The sequence below is a fragment of the Paroedura picta genome, chromosome 7 (assembly GCF_049243985.1).
Source record: "Paroedura picta isolate Pp20150507F chromosome 7, Ppicta_v3.0, whole genome shotgun sequence".
In the NCBI taxonomy this organism is placed as follows: domain Eukaryota; kingdom Metazoa; phylum Chordata; class Lepidosauria; order Squamata; family Gekkonidae; genus Paroedura; species Paroedura picta.
In genome coordinates, this window is record NC_135375.1 from 43,456,547 (window position 1) to 43,473,332 (window position 16,786).

Here is a 16,786-nt window from a genome sequence, read left to right on the forward strand (position 1 = left end):
ATGCTTTTATTACTAGACTAGCCCACAGTCTCAGGGTATTTATCCCCCTCTCTTACCCCAGCTGCTTTCCAGTGGGAATTATTGGAAGAACAAATTAAAAAGAAGCTAAATGATCCTAAGGTTGTTGAAGTTGTCCTTGAGAAAGTAAAATGTATCTTGAAAATTCCAGGGAAGGTAAGTGACTTTATTCTTTATTCCCTGGTAGCAGCCCCTTCCCCCTGAATGTCAGCAGGTCTTTCACAGTAGTGCCACACGAGGTTTGAGATAATGCTTCATGGAGGAAAAATCTCCCCTTTCTCTACATAGGCCTTTCTGGATGCCAGACTAATCTTGCTCAATGAAAATGGGGTACCATTTGAAACTTTCACCTCAGACACTGGGCTCAAATAGTTGTGATATTAGGAGATCCATGAATATAGATGTCAGCAGATTTTAACCTCTAATAATCCAGAATTCAGGGGTACAGCTCCCAGCATCTTGTCTTTGAATCCCTTTTATTTGTTTTTTTAAACTATTTTTATTTATATTTGTCTAAGCCCTAATGAATCTTTAGCCAGCTCTGGGTTGTAAAGGAAATATTTTGGTGGTAATTATAATTATATTTGTGCCATTCCTGTCCATTGAGGTCAATGTTTCATTATTAGAGATCTTTAGAGCAAGAAGCATTTTATGATTCATGCTTATTGTAACGGAGATGAAAATGTCAGAAGAATTTTTGAAACTGTGCAAAAGGATTTTTTTAGAGCAACTAAAATAGTATATTATTTACTCGCTGTGTCAGGAATAACTTAGGTTGTCACTTTAAAAACACTGATGCTTGTATGTTTGGTTTTGTTCTCATGTTCCAGATTAACAACTCACGAAACTGCAGGTCATATGTGTCAAGAAGACCCTTGCAGTTATGTAACAGTTCTCTCAGGCTCTTTTTTAATACAACAGTATTAGCTGATGTCATGTTCAAAATACAAGGTACCATATCAAGTTTTTCTGAGTTGTTTCCCATATTTGTCCTGCCACTTTTAAATTAGTGTAAAATAACTTCTGATGCACTTTTTACTATGTTTTTGACATAGTAAAAAGTGCAAAACAAAATTGAAAACATATGTGGAGTTTTTGTTTCATCCAGCATACTCCCAAGAACTCTTTCTAATGTTGCTTATGTGTTTTTAATCGAATTTTATATTTTAACTGTATTTTAAATATTTTAATGTAAGTTGCTTTTTAATTTTAACCTATGCACTCCAACAATGTGCTAAACATTCTGAGTCCTCCCAAGAATGCACCCCGCCTACTAGGAGACTTTAGAACATTCTGGACTCCCAGCTGGAGAGAGGGATGGAGAAGGGGCCACTGACCAGGGGCATCCACCTTACAGCTGGCCCTGACAGCCCAGCTGTGCAGTCACCTCAAGTCTAAGACTAGTGCTGTATGCAGGTACTGGGTTGCGTGCCGCTAAGAGCGCCTCTCCCCCCCTGCGCCACAGTGCTGGCTAGTGACTAGTGCTCTCTACCCCATGGCCAGGCTAGGTAGAGATGGGTCTAGAACTGAAGCTTCTTCCAGGAATTCAGAAATTTGGTCCATGACATCCCTTTCCACCACTTTCCCCAGAAACAATAAGTTCGAGACAGGTTAATAGTTGTTGGGTTCTTGTGGGTCCAGAGATGGTTCTTTCAGTATCAGGTGTACCACTGCCTCTTTTAGTCACTCCAGGAACTCTCCTGATGTGAGAGAAAGGTTGATTATCTCCCAGAGGGGGCCCCTTATATCTGGTGTTTTTAGAAGCCACAATGGGCAGGGGTCTAGTGGGCATGTGGTTGGTCTCACTGCTGTAAGCATCAGCATGTAGTCTGAAGTTTCTCAGTGTTCTCTCCAATGACAGCCAAGGGACCTCTAGTTCACTTTCTTTGTCTACGATTGGAGGGAAGTTGCGGCAGAGTGTCAAGATTTTGTCCGTGAAATGATGCAAAGCAAATGTCTCACAGCTGATATCCAATTGGTTATTATTTTGTTTCTCTTCTTTTAGGGCAGTGAGAGACTGAACTATCCTAGACAATTGTGCTGGTGTGAGTTAGCAGATGTGATGGTAGTCAAGTAGAAGTTGCATTTCACTGACTTCACTGCCATCTTATAGGCTTTCATCTGCATTTTATAAGATGTTCTTGAGGCTTCGTCACAAGAACTTGCTCTAATCATCTCAATTCTCATTTCTTTCCATGAAGCTCCTTGATGTACCAAGGGGCTCTCTTGAGACAGGGGTGGAGAGGATGCCAGGGAGCTATCTCATCAATGGTGGCCAGCATTCTGTCATACCAGTCACTGACCAGACCATTAGAGAGGTATCTGGAGGCATTGGGTCCCTCAGAGCATTCAGGAATCCAATTGGATTCATAAGTTTCTGCGGGCAAGCTAAAATGTTTGGTTATCTAGATGTTCAACCTTTGAGAGTAAAATTTGGGGCCATATAGATCTTCCACACGCTGGCCTCTACCAAATGCCTGGTGGAAGAGCAATATCTAGCTGGCTCTACGTAACTGTGATAGCTCTGGGAGGGCCCTCAGCTCTTTGGGGAGCTCATTCCACAAAGTAGGTCGACTCCAGGAGACAGTGGTACTTCAATCAGTTTGTTGTGGAATAAACCCACACACTCCTCCGTGGGGGTTGACCTTGCTATTCCCCTGTGTGGGACTGCACAAAAGCCATGAAGATGAAAATAAGGTTGCAGTTATCTGTAACTGTTGTTCACTGAGTGAATTTCTGTGCAGGCATACATCCCTCCCTCCTTTCCCTGCTGTGGGCTTCCACTGATTGATGCCTACTTACCTGGCTTTGGTGGCAAAGAGAGAATTGAGGGGAGAATGATTGCCCCTCTCACATCATGTAACTTTCGGGTAGAAAAGTTGGCCTCCCCTGTGAGGAGAGGGAGAACATTCTTAGGATATATTGTATTTAAGCTTGCTAGCTACTCTTCATGGCAGGCCTGCAAAAGTGCAGTCCCATGAGTGCCTGCACAGAAGTGAACAACAGTTTATTTTTATGACACTTCATGTTCAAGGATTGTGATTGTGGCTTTCTGTCTTGTCCCTGCCTACCTTCTTATAGGTGCTATCGTGCCAGCTCACAGAGCAGTCCTAGTGGCCCGTTGTGAGGTAATGGCAGCTATGTTTAGTGGTAACTATATGGAATCAAATAATTTTCTGGTTCCAGTATTCGGGATTTCCAAGGACACTTTCCTCTCATTTCTGGAGTATTTATATACTGACTCCTGTTGTCCAGGTAAGTGAATATGAACATGTGCCAGTATTTCAAACATGAGGTACTTCTCATATGAGGAGGAGGGACAGTAGATGCTATAAGATGTCTTTTGTTTCTGTTCTGTGATTGACTAGGACTGCAGTCTTCAGAGTAGTTGGTAGGAAGGAAGTTCACCTAAATTATGGGATTTAAATGCTGTAAATCTAATAATGGATAGGAGAGATATGTGGCTATGACTTCTCCCTAGGATGGCTGTTGAACTCTTTCCCTGTAATACATCTCTAACAGCCCTCGGTCAGGTAGGCATTGCATTAGTCATGCTAAAAAAAATCACAGTCATTTTACTTTGGCTAAGGCACTTCTATGCTTCACATAGAAATCGTTTGTTGTTCTCAAAAAGGCCAGAATTACTTTTTACACTCGGGTTGTAGGAGAGATGGACTAATGGATGAGGTTCCGGAGGAACTTGTACATGCAGGACAAAATATACTTACTAAAAGTCTGGTAGGGGAAAACAGGAACCCTGTGCTGTGTTTTGATAAGACTATAAAGAGATTTCAGTGGGAAACAAAATTCATGGCCATAAGACTTTTTGTATATTTCTCATTAACTAGAAGTTATAACTGGACTAAATGTTACAAGGGGGAACTAATTGATTGGAAAATAGTGAATGGGCATTGAAGGGGATTTTAAAATTGTTTGATTAAACTGCAATAACATGGATAGTATACTGATGGCCGTAAGAAAAAGCATAATTACTTTCTTACTGTATTTCTGGATCAGCTACAAATGTGATTGAATGTTGAAAGTCATCAATTAATTTTTTTATGTTCACTCCTGAAATCCTGGAATAGAGATTATAGCAGGACAACAACTCTGTCTGTGAGGTAGAGTTGTACATAGGACTTCACTACCACCACTAAAGTGTTAACTAAAGGAGAGCAGGATTCATGTCCTTATCAGTGAGCGCTGTGGGGCAGCTGAGTGAATGCGGTGTAGATATGTGATTGCTAGCCAATACTGCTTTACACAGTGGGGTGCTAACTGTAGTATTTGCCCAGACCAGATAATACCAGTCATCCAATAGTTGCATGACTGCATGGTACTCGCTGTGCTACAGTCTGCATTTGCCATTACCATACAATACTGGCCAATAAGGGTGTAACTCCCCACCCCACCCTGGTTATTGCCCAGAGATTGCTGCGTAAATGCTGCAAACAATTTACTATTATAATTAATTGATTGATTGATTGATTACATTTCTATACCACCCTCCTGAAACTCGCTTAGGGCACTTAATAATTATATTTGCTAGAGTTTTGCCAAATGAAAAAAATAGATATGAATTTTTTCTATGCTATGATCCTGAGTCCCCGTTAACACATTTTAAATCAAGCATGTCCCCTTTAACACATTTTAAATCAAAGCATGTCGACATCACAACTGTAGTTCCTTACATTATGTAAAACTATTCCAGGAGGAAAAAGAACAATTGTATATATTTCTTGCTGTTCATGTGTCCCTTTTTAGTTTTCTCACCTATCTTTTCACCTTCTTTGGTTTCTTTTATGCAGTTTGAACAAGGGAGGTAAATTTTTTAAATGTTATAACTGTGCTATAATCCATCAAAACAGGCTGTATATACTGTTGGGTTTCATGTTAGCAGCTGCCAACAATAGGAGTTCCTTGCTTTCATAGGACTAGGCGGTGTGAAGCATATCTTAAGAATAAAATGAGACTCTTAAGAAACTCATTTACTATCATTTAATTCAAACATTTAGTATCATTTAACTAAAAATTATAAATTTAAAGCAGAAAGTCCCAAAACAGATTAAAGCTGAATATAAGAAAACAAAAATTAAGAATCATTGGTTTCATCATCAACCTAAAGGGAGACTACAATAAAGAAATCAGAAGGAGATTGTGCAGAGCCTGCAAGATGGAGTTCTGCCAAGTCTATGGTTAAGGCCAGTGAAAATACAGCTGGAACACCTGATCTGGGCCTCCCTCACTCTTTCCTCTCCCTTCTCCCTCCCCCTTCTAAGGGGCCAGTATAAACATCAACCAATATGCTGGACCTATACTTTTAAACTGTTTTATTTTGTTCAATGTTTTAATTATATGCTTCTATTGAATATTTATTTTGAATTTTATACTAATGTGCTTCAGGTCATGCATGCATTGTGCACCACCCCTCATGCCTATAGTAACCTATGAATGAATGAATGAATGAATGAATGAATGAATGAATGAATGAATGAATGAATGAATGAATGAGACTGGGAAGGGCAGTCATGAAAGGTCTAGAAGTGATTTTTAAGCATAGGGCTATGTCAGTGGTAACCAAGATAAAGATAATTCATTCTATAATATTTTCCATTAATATGTATGGGTGTGGAAGTCTGACAATGAAGGTAGCTGACAGGAAGAAAGTTGATTCATTTGAAATGTGATGTTGGAGTTTTACAGATACCATGGACCCCCAAAAAGTCAGTTATATAACTAAACTGAGGGTATCATACCGTGGTCACACTATGAGCAGACAAGTCACAGGAAAACACTATAATGCTAGAAAAAACTGAAGACAGTAAGAAAAGAGGAAGACCTAATATGAGATGGATTGACTCAACAGAGGAAGCCATGACCCTCAGTTTTCAAGACCTGTAGAATGCTGTTTACGATAGGATATTTTGGAGTTGTCACCATAATTTGGAAGTGACTTGATAGCACTTAATACATCCAATTGAGAGTCAGAAGTTTTAAGTTTAAATTCACTTTGGTGGGATTGAGCTGGCTGAAATTCAAGTGCTTTAGCTAAAGTGGAGTTGGATTGAGCTACAATTTAAAGACATGCTGTTTCCATAAAGATGTTTTGTGATTTTTATTTATAAGTAATCCTTTTGTTAAACTGGACACTTGGGCATTTTTAAAAAACCACAGTTACTTTAAAGACTCATTGCTTGATATCCATGCACAGCTATTTTGGAGGAGTGTGCAGTTAATATCTAGGTTACAGGTATCAGACCTCAGGACCTCAAATGGACCAGTTATCCCAAATTCATAGGAAGAACCTCTAAAAATGTACGTTGGCTGATGTACTGTAGATGTCTTTGGTTGAGGTCAGGGCACAGGAGATAAGGTGGGCTCCTCTAGACTAGACCATCTGCAGTGGAGTCGGCACTCATAAGTTGTCCCTTGAGGCATAGGAAGGGGATATTGTTGGTTGAGAGGGATAGTTCTGCTGCCAGGATATTTGTTTTAATGGGGGATTAGAATTTTTATGTATTTCTGTGGGGTATTATTTTATGTAACCCACCACAAAATAGCTTGACGGATATCAGTGGGTAATAAAGCTAATTAATTACTATTATTTAGAGAGCCAGTTTGGTGTAGTGGTTAGGAGTGCGGACTTCTAATCTGGCATGCCAGGTTCGATTCTGCGCTCCCCCACATGCAACCAGCTGGGTGACCTTGGGCTCGCCACGGCACTGATAAAACTGTTCTGACCAGGCAATGATATCAGCGCTCTCTCAGCCTCACCCACCCCACAGGGTGTCTGTTGTGGGGAGAGGAATGGGAAGGCGACTGTAAGCCGCTTTGAGCCTCCTTCGGGAAAAGCGGCATATAAGAACCAACTCTTCTTCTTCTTCTTCTTCTTATAATAATAGCCTACTTAATAGTTATACATTAGTGTGTACTAACATGACGTATGTGTTTTTACCAGCCAGCATTCTGCAAGCCATGTCACTCTTGATTTGTGCTGAGATGTACCAGGTGTCAAGACTCCAGCACATCTGTGAACTTTATATCATCACACAGCTCCAGAGTATGCCTAGCAGGGAACTAGCGTCAACAAGCTTGAGTGTTGTCAGCTTGCTTAGAAAAGCAAAGGTATGTTTTGTCTCATATGGATTTATACCATTTCACTTATCTGCATGTTCACTTCCATTAGTGCTTGATCAGTAAAGAATTTTTTATTTGACATTTCCCTGGCCAAAGCAACTGAGACATTAACATGGAACCCTTCCTGAGATGAAAAAGTCACAGTGAGATTATTTTCTCCTCTGTATTAATATGGTGAAGTGACCTTTGGAAAACCAATCCTGATCCACACTTCTGATTTGCCCTGCAAGTACCTTTCCTTTCAAAATAATTGTGTGAATTAAGACACTGGCCTATTTTATATATTTTCTTCTGTCTAAATGGATTATAACTTCTGTAATGGAGGAAAATGGAGGAAAACATATTATAGCTGGGGGGGTTGTGCGTATGGAGGGAAATCTTGGAAATATTAAAGGGCCCTGGTGGGTGTACTATAGCTCTTTATACTCTGCATTCTGAGATGTATTGCATTCCTTGCAAGATCCCCATCATGGAGGACTGGGCCGTCTAGTTTCAGATACAGAAGGCAGGTTTTAGTTTACACAAAGGAGAAAAGCAGCCATTCAGTTACACAGAAAAAAGCAAAGAGCACCACTAAGACAGATGTTTCTGCCCCAGTTGACCACCGCAGTTCTGATCCTTGCAAATGGATCCCATTCTTGTCTACATAGCCCCGCTCCTTCATTTCCATAGTGCCACTTGGGGCTCTAGTTCTTGATTATGCTAAACTAAGATCTTGGGTATTATGTGTTGCATATGTGAGCAAAGGGGGGACTTGTGAAGATTCACAGAGTAGGGGAAATTCCCCCTGTGACCCTTTTCCCCCCACTCTTGCTCTAACTGCTTACTTACCATCACATGCTTTCTTCCCCCAACACCCTATGATGCATTTCTTGCCCCCTCTATCTCTTGTTGCATGCTTTATTCCCCCAGCATTTTCAGTAGCATGGTTTTCCCTTTCCCACCTCCTCTCAGGCAACCATTCTAAGTCAGCATTGTTTAAGTAGGATGTTGTCTGGTCAAAATTCTGTAGTGAATAAACTGAGCTGAACCAAGTAGGATGTCATGGCTAATGTAGATATTGCTTCTGTGGCTTTATAAAACTTCCATTTTTTGTTTAACTTAAGTGTTTTTTTCTCCAGAAAAATCTTCTATATCCCAAGGTGGCCCCATTGTAGAGATTTTTTGTTATACACAATGGAACTATACTGGGAATAATATATATACTAGCTTCAAAGCCCGTTCATAAGAACGGGCTTTAAAAGGCCTCCCCACAGGGTGGCCGCCTTCCCCTGGCACACCCGAAGGGAGCCTCGGCCCCCTCCCCCCTGGTGAGAATGTGGCTTCCCTGCGGCAGGCCACGGTGAAGCCATCCCCAGCCCCCAGGCCCCTCCTTCCCCGGCAAGGCCGTGGCTTTCCCACGGCCTGCCTAGCAAACCCGGCACCTCTGCCATCCCCCACCCCCTTGAGGCCGCAGCCTCCCCACAGCCTGCCCAGGTGCCGGGGAAGCCATCCCCGGGCTGGGCATGCCCTCCTTACTGGAGGGCCCGCAATCCGCATGCTGTCTTGGTCGTAGGACCATCCCAATCCGGAAGCGCCCAGCTTTGCTGGGCACATTCAGATTGGGCCGTGTGCTCGGCTCCTGGAGGCGGGTGCTCCAGGGGCCAGCCCAACCCGGACACACACAGCTTTACTGGGCGCTTCTGGATTGGGCTGCTGACCCAGATACTACCCAGGCACCACCCGGACAGGGTGGTTGTCCGGGGCCTACATGACCCTTTCCACTTTATTTAAGGGACCAATGGTTAAGATAATATAATACATAATAGTTGGCACACATTGTTACTTGGCTCATGATTGTACATTGTCCAGTGTTCCTTCGTGTGACAGAAAAAATATTCTTACTATCCCATGTTCAGTGTTAAATATGCAGGGGCTGATTTGATTCTGTTGCTATGTTTCTTATACTCAATTGAAAACTGTTTTTAGAACATCAGACAGGTGCTACAAGTTTATTGTTGTGGGGACAAGGTGGCGAAATAATCTGTTAAGCATTTTTTGTCCTAATTAAGGTGAGATATTAATTAAGTAAAATAATCAGCTTTTACAATTCATACTGTAGTCAACATTGTCCCTATTATGTGTGTTGCCACCATCAAAAGCTGTTTGTCATGAAGCCAACACACAGTTATATTCCATATCCTGACTGTAGGTAGATGAAAATTTATTTTATGTATATGGAACCTGTGAATTTGCAACAGTAAATACATAGATGGGAATGTGGAAACCTTTAAGAATTGTGCTTCCGATAGGTTCAGCTGACCCTTACTGACTTCATTAAGAGTCTAGGGATTTTAGTAGAGAAGCAAGTTAATGCACTCACAAAAATGTTTTCCTCCAACACAATCTATTCCACAAAATGCCCCCCTATAATGATGTGAATTATATGGTCATAAGGACCTATGCACATTAAGAGTACACCATGGTAATGTAATCTTCATACGTTTCCTCTCAAAGTTAACTTGGAAATTCCAGTCAGTGCAGAATGCAGCTCAATTATTATTAGGTTGAGCATGCATATTACTCTGTGATAGAAACAGGCCAGTGATCGAAACTTACACACCTGAAGACAAATGGTGCACCTCATGAGAAAAGTGAAGACAAGCAGCTCTGAGAAGTCAGCTGCAAAGAGCAAAGTAAGCCCAGGTGATGATGTGAGCTAACAGCCCTGGAGATTGGCAGAGTCAGCAGCAGCTAGCAATTGTTGGGAGTGCGTGGAAGAACAAGACAGCTAAGCCAAGGTGCTCATTAAGACAAAATTTAAAAGCAGCAGACAGCTGTTCCGGTAGAGTGACTGATGGAGTAGTGAGAGAAACTTGTGAGCCTTGAGAGATGAAAGGTGCTGTGCCCTTTATGTATGATGGCAGGATGAAGGTCCTGTGCCCTTTATGTATGACTAGTATAGCCCATTGCAGTCTGAAATGCAATGGGCGCTAGCAGCCCCCAGGAAAGGCGATCCACGCCTTTCCCTGGGCTCGGAGAGTTGTTTAAAGCAGCAGGGCAGTTTTAAGAAGCTCTCCGAGCTCGGAGAGCTTTTTAAGGAGGCAGCACAGTTTTAAGAAGCTCTCCGTGCTCCGGGGAAGGCGATCCACGCCTTCCCCAGGGCTCGGAGAGCTTTTTAAGGAGGCAGCACAGTTTTTAGAAGCTCTCTGTGCTCCGGGGAAGGCGATCCACGCCTTCCCCGGGACGCGGAGAGCTTTTTAAGGCGGCAGGGCAGTTTTAAGAAGCTCTCCGTGCTCCGGGGAAGACGATCCACGCCTTCCCCGGGGCGCGGAGAGCTTTTTAAGGCGGCAGGGCAGTTTTAAGAAGCTCTCCGTGCTCCGGGGAAGACGATCCACGCCTTCCCCGGGGCGCGGAGAGCTTTATAAGGCGGCAGGGCAGTTTTAAGAAGCTCTCCGTGCTCCGGGGAAGGCGATCCACGCCTTCCCCGGGGCGCGGAGAGCTTTTTAAGGAGGCAGGGCAGTTTTAAGAAGCTCTCCGTGCTCCGGAGAAGGCGATCCACGCCTTCCCCGGGGCGCGGAGAGCTTTTTAAGGCGGCAGGGCAGTTTTAAGAAGCTCTCCGTGCTCCGGAGAAGGCGATCCACGCCTTCCCCGGGACGCGGAGAGCTTTTTAAGGCGGCAGGGCAGTTTTAAGAAGCTCTCCGTGCTCCGGGGAAGGCAATCCACGCCTTCCCCGGGGCGCGGAGAGCTTTTTAAGGCGGCAGGGCAGTTTTAAGAAGCTCTCCGAGCCCCGGGGAAGGCGATCCACGCCTTCCCTGGTGCTTGGGGAGTGTTTTAAGGGCCGGGGGCCAGGGACCCTACCTTTGCTCTCGGCGGCCAGCCAAGTAATGGCCGCCGTGGAGCAAAGGAAAGCTCTGGTGGGGGGTGGGGCGGAAAATGGCGGCGGTGGGCGGGGGAGGCTTCTGCCGGACCCGGGCGCTCCTCCACGGCAGCGGAGGAGCGCCCGGGTCCGGCAGAAGCCGGGAAATGGCGGCGGTGGGCGGGGGAGGCTTCTGCCGGACCCGGGCGCTCCTCCACGGCAGCGGAGGAGCGCCCGGGTCCGGCAGAAGCCGGGAAATGGCGGCGGTGGGCGGGGGAGGCTTCTGCCGGGCCTGGGCGCTCCTCCACGGCAGCGGAGGAGCGCCCGGGTCCGGCAGAAGCTAGAAAATGGCGGCGGTGGGAAAGGAGCAGGGACGCCGCGTCTTCGACGCGGCGTCCCTGCTCCTTTCCCTAGTGGCAGGAGGGCGGCTGGAGGACTCACCGGGCAGGCAGCGTCTTCTGTCTGTCTGGTGACTCCCCAGCCAGGGCAAGCGAGGCTCTGGCAAGCGGCCAATGGGCAGCCGCGCTTCGCGCGGCTCCCCATTGGCTGCTTGGCCTTGGATGGGCACTCAGGGGGCCCAATCAGGAGCCGCTTCGCGGCTCCTGATTGGCCCCCCCGAGTTTTTATCCCGGACAGGGCCCGCCCTAACTCCTCCCCACATGCCCTTACTCTTTTATTCCTCCCGCTCCTCCGGAGCGGGGGGAGGGGTTTAAAGATGACAAGATGAATAAATAACTAACAGGCCTGTTTTGAGAGTCCAGTGTATACTTGAGGAAAACAGGGCCAATGAAACCTAGATCATTGCCCAGCATGATACAGACTCCAGTACCCCAGCTTGCCTGGGATAAGCCATGCTTCCATTCTGTAGTCATTTCGTGGCTGCCCATCAGTTGCTGGCTCAATTCAAGGTATCACATTGGTTATCACATACAAATCCCTTTGTAGCTTTGATCCCTCATATCTGCAGGTCTGCCTCTCTCCCTATGTTCTCCCACTATGGCTTTGTTCATCTGAGCAGGGACTTATGTAGGTGTAAGATGAACAACTGTCCATAATATGCATTCTCTGTTGTGCCCCACATCCTTACAGAATGGTCTGCCTGATAAGCAGAGAATTATCTAGGTGGTGGCAGCCAGAATACTGGGGAGGGGGTCACAGGAGGGAGCCACAGAGGCTATGACCCTGCCACTGGTGGAGGCCTTCCATGTACAAGGAAGGCCCACCAAAACCACTGATGCCTGCCCCTGTGGGCGGAGGAAAATGGAGCATGGCCCATCCCAACACTGTGGACCCAAGGGGGGACATGATGCTTCCATGTGACTGCATGCTACCTGCACCAGCATGATTCCCCACAGCCTTCCTTCTGAACTGATGGGGGGATTCATGGCCCAAGGTGGTTGACTCCTCTGCCACTATCCCTGGGTGTTGGTTGACAGGCCAGGCATTTCTCTTGGGCAGCTATAGTATTCCAGCCCCGATCCCTGTATCACCACGCCCTGCCATCCTGCGTCACCAAACTCTTCCCAGTTGCCCCAGGTGCAAAATTAGCTAGATATGCCACTGTTGATGAGGTTAGGAAGGCTGCAGTATCCTGGTTTTCTGCAGATTATGGAAACTCAGTCTTCTCAGTCTGGAGACAGACTATGGCTCATCTCCTTGGCATGCAAAAGGTCTCAGGTTCAACCCTTGGCCTCTCCAGTTAATATATCATAGTGGAGAACCATTATCAGTCTGTGTACTGACCTTGATGGACCAGTAGTTTGATTCAGCATAAGACAGCTTCGGATGTGTTTTCAGAGTTATCCAGGATAACTTTTTTACACAGGTAACATGAAATAGTTCATAAAGATGCTTTGGTAAAGTGATAGAGGATTTTTGATGAGATTTTGATAGCTGGAATTTTTAAAGAAGGGAGGGGGTTGGAGTTTGTTGTTATTTTGGTTTTAATTGGAAATGTTTTAAAACTATTATTGTAAGCCATCTTTAACCACCTGTAAGGATGGGGTAAAATATTTTAATAATAATAAATTTTAAAATACTTTTCATATGAAAATGTAGTGAACTAATTGAGTGTAATTTCAAAGTTAATTTTAATAGTACATAAAAATGTGAGTTCTAAACATTATACACTTGCTGGAATACGATTCTTCTCAATGAGTCAGCATAATTGTGTTTGCGCAGTTCTTTGAAATTGTCGACAGGATCCATGTTGTATAAATTTAACAGGAAAATTTTAGTGAAAGAAAATAGTAAATAATGTTTACAGTTTCAGTTTACAAAACTGAGATGTAAAACTAAGCAAGAATTTTGTGGGCCATCTTCTTGTGAACTAAGCAGCTATCTTTGTATTAATCCAACATATATTTTTTCTATACCATTTTTCTTTGTATTTTATTTTTATTTCTTTTTTCTTGCAGTTTCATAACTCTGATTGCCTTTCAAATTGGCTGCTTCATTTTATGGCTTCTAACTATTTGATCTTCAGTCAGAAACCTGAATTTGAAGACCTTTCAGGTAATTTTTTTCCAATTTGTTTCTTAATCAAGACAGGCTGCATTCCTAAGAACAATTTACTGGGAGTAAGCCCCATTGAATAAAACATGACATACTTCCATGTATACTTCCATGTATACATACTTTAGGATTGCTTCCTCAGACATTTATATTTAGACTCATGCAGTTCTCAGTATTATCAGATATGCATATTAGTGCTGCTACATCTTTTTCTATATTTATAGGTCACCCCTATTGAACCAGTCATCTTGGGATGGCTTATACCAGTGGTCCCCAACCTTCGGCTGGGGACCGGCAGAGCAACTGTCCCACCCACGCCGCGCGCATGCACGCCCGCGCCCGCGCATCATGCATGCGTGGCCGGGCAGTGCATGCGCACATGCGCGCTGCGCGACCGAAATTGCACATGCACGAAAGTGCGCACACGGGTGATTTCGGCCACGCAGCGCGCATGCGCGATGCGCGGCCCTGATTCCCTCCCCCCCTCCTGCAGTAAGAAGCTTCCCGGCCTGGGGAAGTTTTTTACTGCGGGGGGGGGGCGGGGAGAGGGAACCGCGGCCCGGCGCCCTGGCCTTCGCGGCCCGGCACCGGGCTGCGGACCGCAGGTTGGGGACCACTGGCTTATATCAATATGTAATAAAATCATACATAATAAAATCATAAATATAGTAAATACATTAAACTTCAGTAGATGTTAAGCACAATAGTTGTTTAATCAATTTAAATACAGTTTACTAAGTAGTCTCTTTTAGGAGAGTAGGAGAAGAGCCCAAAGTTGGCAGGGAAGGCCCCTGTATTGCTCTCATTCCCCTGGTCATGATGGCCTCAACCACATGCCTGGCAGAAGAGCACTCTCTTGCAGACCCTGCAGAACTGTGTCAGTTCCATCACGGGCCTGATGTTTTCCAGCAGCTCATTCCACCAGGTTGAAGCCATTCTCATTTTTTGGAGCTGGAGAATACTAATCGGTTGGCCAGAATGTTCTCTGGGGGACACTCTGATCCTTTAGATATGCAGGCCCCAGACTGTGTATGGTCAGTCATAAATGTATTGACAGGGATTGTGCTTAAAATCCTGAGCTTTTACAAGTAAGCCGCCACCTCACAAAACTATTTAATGCTTACAATATACATTTTTTTAAAAACCAAAACTTTTCAACATTATTCACATTCAAACACAGCCTTTTCCAGATTCATAAATCATGGGCCTTATAATTATTCAACTGATACAGAATCAGGTATGATGAATGCGAAACTTCAAACCAGTCAATAATATCACAGTTCAACCAGTAAAAAAAACCTATTATAATTCAGCTGGTACAAAACTCTCTTCAGGCCCAATGAATGTGAAACTCCAGCCCAGTCAATAATATCAAAATAATACCAGTTCTGCAGGGCCTGTATGGTGGAGCTCTTCCACTAAGCATTTGGATGAGGCTGGGCTGACAAAAGATCTTGCCCCTCCTCTGGTAACATCCCTGGGGACTTGGTAAATTGGGGAAGATAGGGTGGGTTTTGAGTTATGGCTAGTGCATTGGGGTTTGGAATTTATGTGGTTTTATATATTTTATTGTTATTGTATTTTATTTGTTGTTAGCTGCCATGAGTCGGCAGGCCAAAAGTGGTGGCCTATAAGTATAATTAATACATAGATAGATAGATAGATAGATAGATAGATAGATAGATAGATAGATAGATAGATAGATAGATAGATAGATAGATAGATAGATAGATAGATAGATAGATAGATAGATAGATAGATAGATAGATAGATAGATAGATAGATAGATAGATAGATAGATAGATAGATAGATAGATAGATAAAATCCAATTGGCAAAGAACTGCAAAATTCCAGTCCAACAATTCAACAATGGGATGCCGGCTCCTCATGTACTTTGTGCTGTTGCTGTTTACAGTTTAAGTGTGGCTCTACCACAGCTTTTCTTTTCACATCTTTTGCTTTAGCAGAGTGGCAGGATACTCTGCCTACCCAACTATAAATCAGCCAAAATTTGTCCTTTGCCTATACTAAGGAATTGCTGAAACTTGCTAGGCAAACCTGATAGGCAGTTTCATGAAACAATGAGGAAGCCTTATGAGGAAGCAAATGACGCATACTACAAAAAGATATGGATGGTTCTTAGAAATTAACTTCCCCTTTTCTGTATGCCCCCATCTCCTTTCCAGCTTCCTTCTTTCCTTCCCACAAATTAGCCAAATTACTTTTATCTGCCTATCCTTGTCTTCAGATGCCCCTTGAATGCCTCTTCCTGAGAAATCTCTGGCCAGGTTGTGTAGTGGCAGTTGCTGAGCAAGGCCCACTTGCATGGTGCTGGTTGAAGTGAGCCCAGTTATGTGGTGGGGAATCGCTAAGAATTTGTGGGTACCTCACTTTCCCTGCATGGTAATACAAAATCAAAATTCCCTTTTCTCCCATCACACAATTCAAGGCAGCAGCCTAGATGAAAGCAGTATATGTATTTCTTTATCAGTTGTTAAACTCTGCTTCTGATAGAGTAAGAGAGGCAGAAGCAAGGACCATTTATGCACTGGGAACTTCATTGCCCCAGCTCCCATGCAGGAGCAAAAATCGGGGGCAGATGAGGAGCACCGGGCCAAATGCTCCCCCGTGTGGGTACAGGAAGAAGTGGGGCAACCTGCTACAACTAATACTCCAGCCTGCAACCCGGCATGAAACCTCCAGTGCATAAACGGTCAAGGACAGGCCTTTCCAAACTTGTTCTGCTTGTCCATTCAGGCATATAACACAACGTCAGTCACTGGGTTTCTAAATATCCTACATTCTGGCATTGCTCACCCATATATCAACTCTACTATTGAGGTAATAAAGTAATGTAAGGAGCATTAGTGCCACTCATGGGAAGAAAAAGAGGTGGTATGTGTCACTAATTCATAGAATCATGGGGTTGGAAGGTACCTCAGAGGACAATGTCTTTCCAGTCCAGGCATAGCAAAATACCAATTTTTATTTATAAATCATTTTTTTCTGCACTCTTATGTGCTGTTGGAACCATCAGGCCCTCATATTTGGTGTATATCTTGGAGAAGGAAAAATAGAACCATGACAAGAATGTGGCAATCATGGTAACAAGCATAAGAAAGCTGTGCATTCATATTCAGGATGTGTCTTGTCTTTAAACTAAACAAATCAACCTAGCACCATCAAAGCATTAAGCAGTTGGGCTTTTCTGCACCTTTCTTCCTTAGCTTTTCACATGGTGTGGGCAAACTCCAGCACCTTTAACAAGAGTCTATGAT

At 44.1% G+C, this 16,786-nt stretch overlaps 1 protein-coding gene across 8 annotated transcripts in view; it reads left to right on the top strand.

Moving 5' to 3' along the window:
- Nucleotides 1–16,786, top strand: part of RHOBTB3 (Rho related BTB domain containing 3) — a 50,109-nt gene that overhangs the window by 29,035 nt on the left and 4,288 nt on the right. For all 8 annotated transcript variants that reach the window (XM_077347656.1, XM_077347661.1, XM_077347653.1 and 5 more), the window contains 5 exons: nucleotides 62–174; nucleotides 849–969; nucleotides 3,100–3,273; nucleotides 6,977–7,143; nucleotides 13,411–13,507. In XM_077347656.1, the coding sequence (XP_077203771.1) occupies nucleotides 62–174; nucleotides 849–969; nucleotides 3,100–3,273; nucleotides 6,977–7,143; nucleotides 13,411–13,507 (672 nt within the window). The remainder of the gene's footprint in view (nucleotides 1–61; nucleotides 175–848; nucleotides 970–3,099; nucleotides 3,274–6,976; nucleotides 7,144–13,410; nucleotides 13,508–16,786) is intronic.